At 45.7% G+C, this 13021-nt stretch overlaps 1 protein-coding gene across 1 annotated transcript in view; it reads left to right on the top strand.

Moving 5' to 3' along the window:
• The window catches only part of FAM13A (family with sequence similarity 13 member A), a 164732-nt gene that overhangs the window by 67025 nt on the left and 84686 nt on the right, over nt 1–13021 (top strand). The window contains 1 exon segment of the mRNA XM_081924863.1: nt 11173–11342. Within this exon segment, the coding sequence (XP_081780989.1) occupies nt 11173–11342 (170 nt within the window).

The following is a 13021-nucleotide window of genomic DNA, read 5'->3' as shown; positions in this document are numbered from 1 at the left end:
ACATTGCATTCACCTGGAGGAGGTGCACCATAAATTTAATGTGCATGACTTCACCCAAAGAATCCTGGGAAACTGGTTTATTAAGGGTGCTGGGAATTTGTAGATCTGTGAGATCTACAAATCTTTGGGGAAAGCAATGTGTTTTAAATGTTTGACATGTATGCAGTCGGAGAGGTGTGACTCTGGCTTTCTTGCATGCAACGTGCCATTCGGGGATTGTGGTCTTATAAGGGCAGTTAGCCCTTTGGTTCATTTGCAACCCTGGTGCATAGCCAGGCTTTCTGCCTTAGAGATTTCACAGCATTGGCAAAAAGCAGCTTGCCACACCCAATACACCAGTGTTTCCCAACCTTGTGCCTCCAGCTGTTTTTGAACTACAATTCCCATCATCCCTGACCACTGGTCTTGCTAGCTAGGGATGATGGGAGTTGTAGGCCAAAAACATCTGGAGGCCCAAGGTTGGGAAACACTGCAATACACACACACACAAACACACACACCCATCCACCAGGTAGCCATTCTTTAGTTTATCTAAATAGTTCATTTCCTCTTTCAGTGAGAATGTTTACTTCTTTCTTTGGGCAATCTGTAGAAGGCAATTCGCCCATTTGATTGGGTCATGCTGAAGGAAGTGAAGGGAGACTGTCAGTGGTAGAAAAGGTTTTCCGTTGTTTGCTTAGCTACACACATGGGCAGAACTGTGAAGAAGATTTTTAGCAGGGCAAAAGGTAGTTGACCTTTCCCCCCAGATCTTGGCCTTGAACCTTCCAGCTTCCTTTATTTGACTCTTTTTGGAGGCAGTGCGGAGGCACGCTGAAAATACCCTACAAAGCACTTAGAGCATTTGATTGGAGAACTCTACTGTGAAGGTTCATTGTGACAACAGACTCATTGCATGTCTAAGAACAACAAATGCACACTGAGTTGCGTTTTAGTTTATGATGCAACGTGAGCATATGCCAATTCTTCTTGCCATAACACAATATAAAAATAAATGTTTAGGGACTTACCGGTAACTGCCAAGTTGTGATGCACTGCATGACCTGTAAGGAGTTTGTCCTCATTGACCATTCTTGGAGCCGTTAAAAACAGCAAACTAGAGTTCAATCGTTTCTTTGATGGATGAGTTGAAACGCATTTTGATTAACTCAATATGCTACCTGTAATTTAATTAGGCAGCAGATCTTTGAAAGGAGTACAACTTCAGATGGAAAGCACCAGAAATAGGCATTGTATCTTATGTAAGACCGAACAACAAATGTCTCTTCTAAGGGGGTCTCCAGACTGTCACTGCTTTGTGCGTGCCAGAATGTTAGGTTTGCAGAATTAAAGTGGACGAAATTGGACTTTTTATGGTTTGGGAAGTGAAGGGGAAATGCATTGCAAAGTGTGGGGTGAATAAACGGAAAGATGTATGAACATCTTTCAAGGATGGATGCTCATTATCATATGACCACCCTGTAAACAATCCCAAGCAAACGCTCAGTAAAGACGGGATATAATCTAGCCTCAGCATAAGCTTTGTGCAAGCAAATAAGCACTCTATTCTGCCTTGGTCAGACCACACCTGGACTACTGCGTCCAGTTCTGGGTGCCACAGTTTTAGAAGGATGTGAACAAGAGCAGAGAAAAATGAACAAGATGATCAGGGGTCTGGAAACCAAGCCTTATGAGGAACGGTTGAAGGAGCAGGGTACGTTTAGCCTTGAAAAAAGGACACTGAGAGGAGAGATATGATAGCCATCTTCAAATATCTCAAGGGCCGTTACATGGAAGAGGAAACAAGCTTGTTTTCTTCTACTCCAGAGAGTAGGACTCAAACCAATGGCTTAAAGTTACAAACAAGGAGATTCTGACTAAACTTCAGGAAGAACATTTCAACAGTCAGAGCTTTTCAACAGTGGAACAGTCTCCCTTGGGAGGTTGTGGACTCTCCTTCCTTGGAGGTTTTTAAGCAGAGGTTGGATGGCCATCTGTCATGGATGCTTTAGTTGAGGTTCATGCATTTCAGGGGGTTGGACTTTCCAACGCTATGATTCTATGATGACTACTCAATAAATGCTCTGGGAGAGCACATGCTTTGCATGGTCCCAGTTTCAGTTCCTGGCATCATCTGCTGAAACGTGTGAGGAACCTGTGGCCCTCCATTGTTAGCAGATTGCAATTTCTATTCTTCCCATTGAGTGTGGCCAATAGTCAGTGATGAGTGGTAGTCTAAAGGTAAAGCGACCCCTGACCATTAGGTCCAGTCGTGGCTGACTCTGGGGTTGCGGCGCTCATCTCGCTTTATTGGCTGAGGGAGCCGGCATACAGCTTCCGGATCATGTGGCCAGCATGGCTAAGCCGCTTCTAGCGAACCAGAGCAGCGCACGGAAACGCCGTTTACCTTACCGCCGGAGCGGTACCTATTGATCTACTTGCACTTTGACGTGCTTTCGAACTGCTAGGATGGCAGGAGCAGGGGCTGAGCAATGGGAGCTCACCCCGTCGCGGGGATTCGAACTGCCAACCTTCTGATCGGCAAGTCCTAGGCTCTGTGGTTTAACCCACAGCGCCACCCACGTCCCTTGAGTGGTAGTCTAAAGGGCACCAAGTTCCCTACGCTGAGCTAGGATCAGGGGGAAACCAAACCTTAGTGTCAGTTAATGGTTATCTGTAGTGAGTAAAACTGCAAGCCTGGGTCTGTGGATTACAGTCAACCAAACACGGCTTGGCTCTGGGTGTTAAGGCAGCAGCAGGAGTTGGAAACAGCTGAGCTGCCATAATTTTTTAACTGCACCAGCATGCATGATCACTTATACTAAGCCTAATTTGGCTTAGTGTTGGCCAATGAACTGACCAAGATTTATTTAACTGGCACACAGTCCTAGTTAAGTCATTTCTTGGATATGAGAATTCTCCTATTACAGGCATTTCCCTTCTTTTTAGGTTACTCTCAAAAGGGCAGCCTCATTTGGATGTGCTTGTGCGAAAGTGCGCACACATGCCTATGGGGGAGATCGTGACCTTGGTCACAAGTAAATCACGCTCATCAAGGTTCCCCTTTACACTTGCTCTTGCTATCTTGGAAGTTGCTCATCATCGAGCTATTTAGCTAAAATGACACAGAGAAGAAGAAAACATTTCCATTAACCTAGAGAAGGGCCATGATGGATAAGCAATTAAAGACCTATTTTTTAAAACAGAGCCTAGGAGTTGCCAATCAGAAGGTCAGCGGTTTGAATCCCTGTGACGGGGTGAGCTCCTGTTGCTCAGTCCCTGCTCCTGCCAACCTAGCAGTTCAAAAGCACGTCAAAGTGCAAGTAGATAAATAGGTACCGCTCCGGCGGGAAGATAAACGGTGTTTACGTGCACTACTCTGGTTCGCCAGAAGTGGCTTAGTCATTCTGGCCACATGACCCGGAAGCTGTACGCCGGCTCCCTCGGTCGATAAAGCGAGATGAGCACCACAACCCCAGAGTTGGCCATGACTGGACCTAATGGTCAGGGGTCTCTTTACCCTTTACCTTACCATTGCTAACCATTAAAGATTGCTTGTTTGTATTTGAAATAGATTGCCTGGGAATAATATTTAGGAACACAAACCCCACCTATCCCAGAATTGTTCATGTGTGATGACCTGCTGAGATTGAGGTATGGGTGTATGCACACACAAACACGCACTCGCACACACACTGTTCTGTAAGCTTCATTGCCTGTAATAAAAAAATCCTTTGGTTATCACTTTTTACAGTGCAACTAAATACATAGCTACTTTTTGTTTAGGCAAGAGTCAATGTTTATAAAGGAAATGGACTCTGCCAATCTCCAGCTTTTCTGATGAGTCTTTCATAATTTTTCCCAGCACAGCAAGAGATACATGGAAGTTCAGGGTTGCTGCTGATATTGTGCAACAGTGAATGGGACTGAGAGGGGCAGTGGAATCTCAAATCCACTCCAAGAACAGCTTAGTTATCATACCAGTATAAATTATGCCTCATTTGTACAATGTTATGCTGTGCTCGAAGGGCAAGGATCACAGGAAATCTTAACCTGCCTGCTCTCTGGCACCCAAGATTTCAACATGAATTGCCCACACTGCTTCAAGTTTAAATCCACAACCATAAAGGCTGGAATCTTGGCGATATTTTAATTTTTTGAAGCAAAATGTGAAAAGCAAAACCACAACTCTTAGAATGTCAGATTATATTCCCATACCTGAACCCCTGTGCCCTGTGCTCTAACCAGACCCCAGACCTGCTTGGTTTCATCAAGGCTTGTGCATCACGTGTCTTCAGTACATAGTCCTGGTGTGTGCACATGTGTGTGCCTTGCGTGTGCACAGTGGCTGCACCAAAATACCTTGAAAAGCCCTGCTCTCAAAGCTGCTCCGTCACATTGAGATTTTTCCTTTGTACTCTTCTCTTTGAACATTGTAAGAATCGGCACTTTAACAGCATGGAACCCCTTTTGCTCTCCCGGGAGGGCTCTTAGAAATACTGTAAGGTAAAACCAGCTTAGAAACGGCAAGGGTTTTTGCCAAGTAACAAAGCCCTGACTAATCGTTGCCGTTTTGGAAACCAGCAGGGAGTAGGAGTGGACAGGGTGAGAGCGACTGATTCACAGAAGTGGAATGGGCTGTCAGTCTGGACTCCCGCGCAACACACACAAAAGTATTTGACTACCAAAGTCCTGTGCAAACATGAATCTGCCATTATCAATAATGGAGCAAATCGCATAAAGGTTACTGTCAAATAGTGTGCGTAATGCCGCCTTTTATGTTCTCAGATGAGTCCTGGATACTTTTAAGCTTTTATTACAATGTATAAAGGGGAGGCGTTTTAATATGCTGGCTACAGTTGTGTGACTGTTTTGTTTCCAAATACTTTAATAGCATACTGTCAAAATATATGGCTTTCACCTTTCATCTCAGCTCTGCAGAAAAGAAAGCAATTATTTAATCTCTTTAATTCTTCGAATCTCATCTTCCTCATGATTCCCCTTATTTTGTAACAATTCCCGTTCTTTGCTTAAGCTCGGATTGCAGTCATTCCAATGACGTTATTCGTTGATTTTTCCTGGTTGGAGAGACGAGGGCGGTGAGGGAGGGAAACTTGGCAAAAGGTGGTTCAATGAGTTACACCAGTAGTTTTGAGCTTGGCTTTTCCTCTGTATGCAAAGACAGACTGGTGGATTGAGCGGATGAGGCCAATAGTGGGTCCAATGGTCAAGAAGGTGATTACTTCACATGCTGTAGAGGGAAATGAGGGGCAGATGGGGCTCATCAAGCTGGGAAGGGAGCCCTTTTGGAGAATGAAAACTCTGATCCTAAACCTCCATTGCCTTGCCAGATATCTTCAGGAGAAGTAAAGTTGTTGTTGTTTAGTCGTGTCCGGCTCTTCGTGACCCCATGGACCAGAGCACGCCAGGCACTCCTATCTTCCACTGCCTCCCACAGTTTGGTCAAACTCATGCTGGTAGCTTTGAGAACACTGTCCAACCATCTCGTCCTCTGACGTCCCCTTCTACTTGTACCCTCCATCTTTCCCAGCATCAGGGTCTTTTCCAAAGAGTCTTCTCTTCTCTTTGAGGTTGCCAAAGTATTGGAGCCTCAGCTTCACGATCTGTCCTTCCAGTGAGCACTCAGGGCTGATTTCCTTAAGAATGGAGTGGTTTGATCTTCTTGCAGTCCATGGGACTCTCAAGAGTCTCCTCCAGCACCATAATTCAAAAGCATCAATTCTTTGGCGATCATCCTTCTTTATGGTCCAGCTCTCACTTCCATACATTGCTACTGGGAAAACCATAGCTTTAACTATACGGACCTTTGTTGGCAAGGTGATGTCTCTGCTTTTTAAGATGCTGTCTAAAGGCTAAGGAGTAAATCTGGAGTAGAGTCCCTAAGGCATTTGGGTGGCACCTTCCAGCAGCCAAGCTCTGCTTTCATTTGGACTACATCAGCATAGCCAAGAAGGGGGTCCTGTCATCTGGGCAGCCCAAGACCTCCATACACACTGCCGGTTGAGAATGTGTAGGAAATGGAAGACCCATGAGAACCCTGGCGGAGGTATACCATCATGAGAATTAAGCCAGAATTAAGCCAGAAGCAGTGATAGATTTCAAGGCAGGTCAGTTGGGTAGGTTAAGAGGAACCTGTGAACTTGCAGATGATGCTGGACTCCCATTCATCTGAGTCAATGGCCAATAATCAAGGAAGATGGGAGTTGTAGTTCAACAACATCCTTTTTCCTTGTCCCTGGAATAGACTATCTACTTCAGGGGTTGGGAAACTTTTCCAGCCGGAGGGCCACATTTCCTTCTAGGTGATCTGCCTGGGGCCGCATCCCACCAGCAGTGAGTGATATCAGAAACAAAAGTGGGCAGAGCACCAAATATTAAATTTACCTGGCTACAGTAGGCTTGTTTCTACACAGACTCATGTTTTTATCCTACATCCAGGCAAGGATTATATTATCAGAGTTGAAGGACACAGTCTAGTCAGGGATAAATGCTCAAGGACAGTGCAAAGCTGGTGGGAAGGGGTGTGGGCTGTGGAGAGTTTGGAGGGCCAGATTGAGAGACTGCATCTCTCACCCTCATCCACCCCAGCCTGAGGTTTCTCATCCCTGATCTTCTGAGCTTCTTCCAGATTTCAGGAAGTCATGGAAGACCTTCTCGAAAGAGGTAGACATCCACCTTTGTTACCCCCCCCCCCAAGAACAGGTGTGGATATTTCTCTTTTGCCATGCATTTTAATTTGTGCGAAGCGTTGATCTGCTGAATGTTTTTACCTGTGGCCCCATATAATTTCCTTTTATTGTATACGTTAGTGTTTTATGCTCTTTACCCAGGAATCTGTTGGGCATGGGACGGAATGCAAATATTTAAAATAAATACACCAACAAGAAATATTTGCATATCCAGTGGCACTGGGCTCGTTCTGAAGAAGGGTGGCAGACTGAAAAAGATCGCCATGGTTGAGTGCTGTGCCCTGCCCCCAACTTTCTAATTTCCAGTCCTTTCGCTTCAATGAAGGGAAGCAGAAGTCAATGGTGTTTATGTGAGCTGTCTTCTGCCCTCGAAAGACCTGTTCACTCCTGCATGATTTATCGTGCACTGCGTAACAATGCCAACAACGTCAACTAGGCACCCAAATTCTTTCATTAGGCTGTAATTCTGTGTTGTGGCTGTTAAGTTTCAGAATACCATAAATGGAGAAGGACAAGCTTCTCAGTGAAGCATTCTGGCCCATTTGGGTGGACATACATGGACTTCAGAAAAGTCCTCTTTTATCAGGACACTGGCATTAGTTTGGTGAGTAAAGTAAACTCCAACTGGACTTTTTACCCATATTTATACCCAAGAAACATACTGCTGAGAACAAGTAAGAGAGAGAACCATCACTTCACCTCTGTTACTAACTCTTAGGCAAATTCTGTGGCTGTAGGCATACATTTTGGTAAAGGAGTGTTAGAATTAGATGCCAACTGTAAAGCCCCAAACACATTTTTCCACTTATGCTGATGATGATCTTTGTAGTCGGCTGATAACTTCATTTATCTTGACATTATCTCCCAAGTGGCCCACTTTTCCGCCTGGTTCCGGAAGTTTCTCCTGCCTGTTTTCAGAAGCTTCTTGCTCCATTTCTTTGGCCTGCTATTCCTTCCTTTCAAGTTCCTGTGCAGCCTTTTCACTGATGGACAACAGTGGAATAATGTTCCATTATCTAGGATGGACCACATTTCTCTCTCTCGCTCTCTCCCCTTCTATCTCTCTCTCTCTCTCTCTCTCTCTATATATATATATATTCAGTGTACTTGCACAGCCTCCAATGTCTTTTGGCTCCTACTTGTGTTTGCAGAGCTCTTGTGAAAGCAGGCGAGACAGTGAGAATTTCCTGGAGGCCACCCAGCGACTGGGGCAGTAACGGGTGTGGCGGGTTTGGGCTCTCATATATCTTAGCTGCTGCCCAAAATATCTCCTTGGAGGCCTGCTTAATGGATAAGGGATTACTTAGGTTCAATTCGTTGAATTTCCCTGTTCTTCCCAAAACGGTCTATAAATTAACACCTTGGCTGGAGTGATGCCTAAAAGCTTGGGGGAACTTCATAATGCAGCGTTGGATGATAAACCCTGGATCATTTAAAACATCAGCTGTGCCAAGGGGGGAAAAATTGGAGAGGCAGAGCTTTTAACTCGCTTGGCACTATCACAATGAGTTTTATGTAGCGTGGGATTGCCATCTTGGTAGACGGGCAGGTGTAGGAAAGGACCACAGATCCAGCAGTAGAGCATTTGCTTTATATGAGGAAAGTCCTGGCTTCAATCGCTTTGCATGGTTTGAAACAGCCTCCCCACTCTCTTCAGAGGAGCTGAGAGCAGTGGCAGAGCAATATGCCTGCGCTGCCCAGAGCAGGCTTGCTCCTGAGGGTGTCCTCCCAGGCGCGGGATAGCCGCTCGGGTGCACGGAGCAGTGTGTGCGCCCTGCAGCCGGGGGCAGAGCGAGCCACCCATGGCGGACGTTTGGCACACCACACCCCCATGACTCCCAAGCCTCCCCCAAGCTGTCAAAACAAAGGGGGAAGGGGGAATGGCGTCAGCAAAGCGGCGCAGCTCCCCCCATGACTCCGAAGGCTCAGGGTAGGCTTGAGAGTCATGGACAGGCAGTGCACCAAATGTCACCCCCTCAGTGAGGGCACCCAGGATGGTCCGCCTTCACCGCCTCCCTGGAGCGATCACACAGGGCCCTCGGACATTTAACGGTTTATTGATCCCTGTGCCACCACTGTGCTCCCCGCTGCCACCAACCACTTACTCTCTGGTAAAACACTGAGTCCAGTCAGTTGTTAAAAGTGAACCAAAAAAACCAAGTTTATTTTACAAGCATTAACAAGTTTATGGTTTCTCAGATAATATTCCTGTCAGTATCTTAACTTTAGTTTCTTTACTGGCCTATACCTTCCTAATACCTTCTGGCTGATTATCTCAACTGTTTGATTCCTGTTAACAAATTCTCTCACGCCAGACTAGCCCAACCCACAGACCTATCTTCCCTCTCTCTCCTAACTCCAGACTGTCTTCTCAACCACCCTAACTCCTCCAAAAACCCCTCTGTGCTTAAACCTTATACACAGTTAACTCTGCCCCTTGGGTTCCCATTGGTTAGTCATTTTTACAATTAGTTAACCCTTTCCTTATGAACCCAGTATGATGTTACACACCTAGGAGGGCGAATGCCGCCACCCCCTTCCTACGCCCCTGGCTAAGAGCCTGCTTGAAAGGACACTTGGTAAAACTGAGGAGGGCATTTTGACAGCTGGGCTTACCCCGCCCACCTTTCAGTCATGCAACATCCTTATGGCAGTATGGACGGGTGGGTTCTCCCGCCCACCTGTCAAATTCAGCCTGCGATTCGGATCCTGATCTAGATCAGGGGTCAGCAAACATTCAGCAGGGGGCCGGTTCACTGTCCCTCAGACCTTGTGGGGGGCCGGACTATATTTTGAGGGGGGATGAACGAATTCCTATGCCCTACAAATAACCCAGAGATGCATTTTAAATAAAAGGAAATATTCTACTCATGTAAAAACACACTGATTCCTGGACTGTCCGTGGGCCGGATTGAGAAGGCGATTGGGCCAGATCCGGCCCCTAAGCCTTAGGTTGCCTACCCATGAGCTAGATCGGGGTCAGCAAACTTTTTCAGCAGGGGGCCGGTCCACTGTCCCTCAGACCTTGTGGGGGGCCAGCCTATATTTTGTAATTTTGAAAAAAAAATGAACAGATTCCTATGCCCCACAAATAACCCAGTGGTGCATTTTAAATCAAAGGACATATTCTACTCATGTAAAAACACGCTGGTTCCTGGACTGTCCGTGGGCCGGATTTAGAAGGCGATTGGGCTGGATCCGGCCCCCGGGCCTTAGTTTGCCTACCCATGAGCTAGATGAACCAAGGGTCTGAAAGCTTGGTGGATGAATGGAATAAGGTTGTGTGTTTTTGCCTCTGTGGCCTTCTCTGGTGGATAGATAGGTCTTGATAAAGATCTCATCTCTAAAGGGTCACCCAGGGAGAGATCAAGCTGGGACAGCCACTCGACTTACATAAACCTTTATGGAGGCAGAGGGGGTAACTTGAGCAGGCATTGCTCCATCAAGAAGCAACAGCAGCTTAGAGAAATCTCTCACTTTGCTGTTAGCATCTGCCAAGAGAGCCGATTACTTTCCCTCCATGACAGTGGGAAAGTGTGATGGCCCCTCCAGACGTTCTTTTTTTATTGGGTATTTGTGATGGCTTGTGTTCATGATGTTCTCGGGGTGGTTAAATGCAGTCCTGCTTTGAACACCGTTTGTGCCTGCAAAAGTTTTGGGGTGCTCATACTTGGGGGGGGGTTGCCATGGGTGCATGTCCCTGTGCCAACTTCTATGATCCTCCCATGTCCTGCATATTTGTTTTATTGCTGGTGAAGCTGTTCTAACACTTCCTCTTGCGTAACGGTAGGTGTTACATAAGCGAAAGAAGGAGATGTAAACATACGAGTTACATAAAGATAATGGCCTAAATGTGTAAATTAAATAAGAGAGTCACATACATCAAATGGTTTTGATGGTTTTGCTTGTTACGGTGCCATAAATATAGCTGAGTTGCCGTTATTAAGCTGTTCAGCGCCCCTGCCGACATAATGTACATAATTGCTTAAACCACTAATTGTATGGCATTATTTCTGCCTTGGCAGTCTGAGCTCCGTGTAGCTTATGAGCTACACAATAATCATCATATTGTTTAAAACCATCTCATGATTTGGGTAACATTATTGTGAGGCAATAATAGAAAGGGAACACACAAAAAGCCTTAATTGCGCCTGCTGTGACATCGTGGTTCTTGTGTACATTCCCAGCTTTATTTTATTTTTTTTATACTTTGCTTCAATGTGCTGTGAGGTTCCTGTTGGACTCTCATCACTACAGATTTGTGCTTGCTTTTTTTTTTAACCATTGCCTTACAGCAGGAGGTTGGGTTTTTCATCCATTGGGGGTGGAAATGCTGACTCACTATTTGCTGTGAATTCATGGCACTGTATCATTTTATTTTATTTTTTAAAAAACCAACCCCAGCCTGCCTGCTGCAAATGAGCTGGGAAGATTTCTCTGCCCCTTACCCATGTCCCCCCCCCCTTTTACTTTGTTTCTCTAGGTTGCAAAGTGCAAGCAAGAAGGATCTTCTCCAGCCTGCTTGGTGCCGCAGCCAGGACTGTCAGATGGAATTCCCTGCGTTAGGGTCCATTTAACGGACAGTTTGCGCTCGGAGGAGATGGATTTAGCTGACGAAATCTCCTTTATAAGCAGTGCTGCATTCTTCACCAGGTTAGTGTTCCTTTTTTCTCCTCCATATACAATGTGTAGCTTGCAAATTCGACGTTTCAGACCATTGGTGTGTGCTAGCTGGTTGCACAAAGCAGATTTACAGCATTGCAGCAGAGCCTGTGAACGCTGGGGAAATTTTTAAGCATGGAGCAGCTAGCTTCGTCCGCATTAAATCAGGCCTCTGCTGTGTATTATCCTATTGAAAAAAGGATGCTGTGCTTACATGCATGCCTAAAACTCTGGAATGCTAACGGGAGCCTGGGAGAAAGATGCCTTAAAGATGACTGTCATCAAAGTTAATAGGTTTGGTAGGAGAGTGAGATGCACTCTAAAGCCATTTCTGCGACTAATTAGATTTAAGTGTGTGTGTGTTTTTAAAATAAAAGGCAGCCCTTTTCAGGGCTTCTGTTTGCAAAGAAGCAAGACTAGCTTAAAAGAATGCTTCTGTTTCTTAGACGTCGTTCTCACAAAACAAAACTGGGTTGGAGCTCACTTGTTTTCCGGATTTGTTACGGTACTTTTTAACGCTAGCTTGAAAATGTTGCTGTTCTCTAGCCACTGCTGGCCAGCCTTGGATTCAGTAGCGCAGACAATGTCCTGTGCCTCTCTTGGAAGCGGCATCCTATGTCCTCCTGGAGGGGCAGTACCATAGAGCCCTATCCTGATAGCCCTATAAAACCCATAGTGCAAAGTGCCCTGCCCTTCTCTGAAGGGATGGGTGTGTGAAGAGTTGGTAGATGCAAGAAGCTAAAGAGACAGGCAATGTCCTCTTTTGCCTCTGACCAGGCACTAAGCATGTTGCCCTGGATGGTTGGCCAGAAGGGAATGCAGCCCACAGTTGTTGTTTTGTTTTAGAAAAGTTTTTTTCCACCCCTGAGGTAGAATGAGATACCTGAGATGGGCGCTGGGGAAGAAGAGCAGGCTGTTGGAGGTGTGGCCACACCAGCACTCTTTATCATACAGTTTTATAGTCCTGGCTTCCCCCAAAGGATCCTGGGAACTGTAGTTTGTTAAGGGTGTTGAGAGTTGTTAAGAGACCCCTATTCCCCTCACAGAGTTCCCAGAGTTCCCTGGGAAGAGAACATTATTGTGAAATCATTCTTGTATGTCTGGTGTGAATATGGCAACTTCTTCATTTTCATTTTCATTTGTGTTTGGGCTAACACAGAGATGCAATTCAGGAATCTCGGGAAAGGAATAAGTAGGAATCAGTTTTCAAGCCGCTGCTCCCCCAACCGGTTCAAAGTGGCTGCCACCTTGAAATAAATATATCACAATGGTCCCTCCTCAGCTTTATGGGAATCCCTTTCAGAAGATCTCAAAGCCATGCAAGAATCCCCTATAGCAATTCCAGGAGCAGTTTCCTTGACTTCTCAGTTTTGTTTTGCTTTGAACTGCGTTTGCTTTGAACAATTTCGTTTTGCTTTGAACAGACTATTTTCCTTATTTTTATTTTTTTTTAAGACATTACCCTGTGAGTAAAACTTGACTAGGCCAGAAGCTGCTCCCGTTGCTTATTTGACTTCTGTGAGGCTAGAGGGGAAAGTCTGGAAACAGGGAAATGGATGTGTTGAATGCCTAAAGTGTCAGCCCTTTGTACTATCCAGATCAAGCCACCTGTTGTGACATTGCTTCCGCCTTCCACCCTCCTTCTGTGCTGCAATGCACCAGGGCAAAGC

This window comes from Podarcis melisellensis (assembly GCF_964234715.1).
Source record: "Podarcis melisellensis genome assembly, chromosome: 9".
NCBI classification, from domain to species: Eukaryota; Metazoa; Chordata; class Lepidosauria; order Squamata; family Lacertidae; genus Podarcis; species Podarcis melisellensis.
Note: the sequence above shows the minus strand (reverse complement) of the source record. Positions and strands in the feature narration are given on the sequence as shown.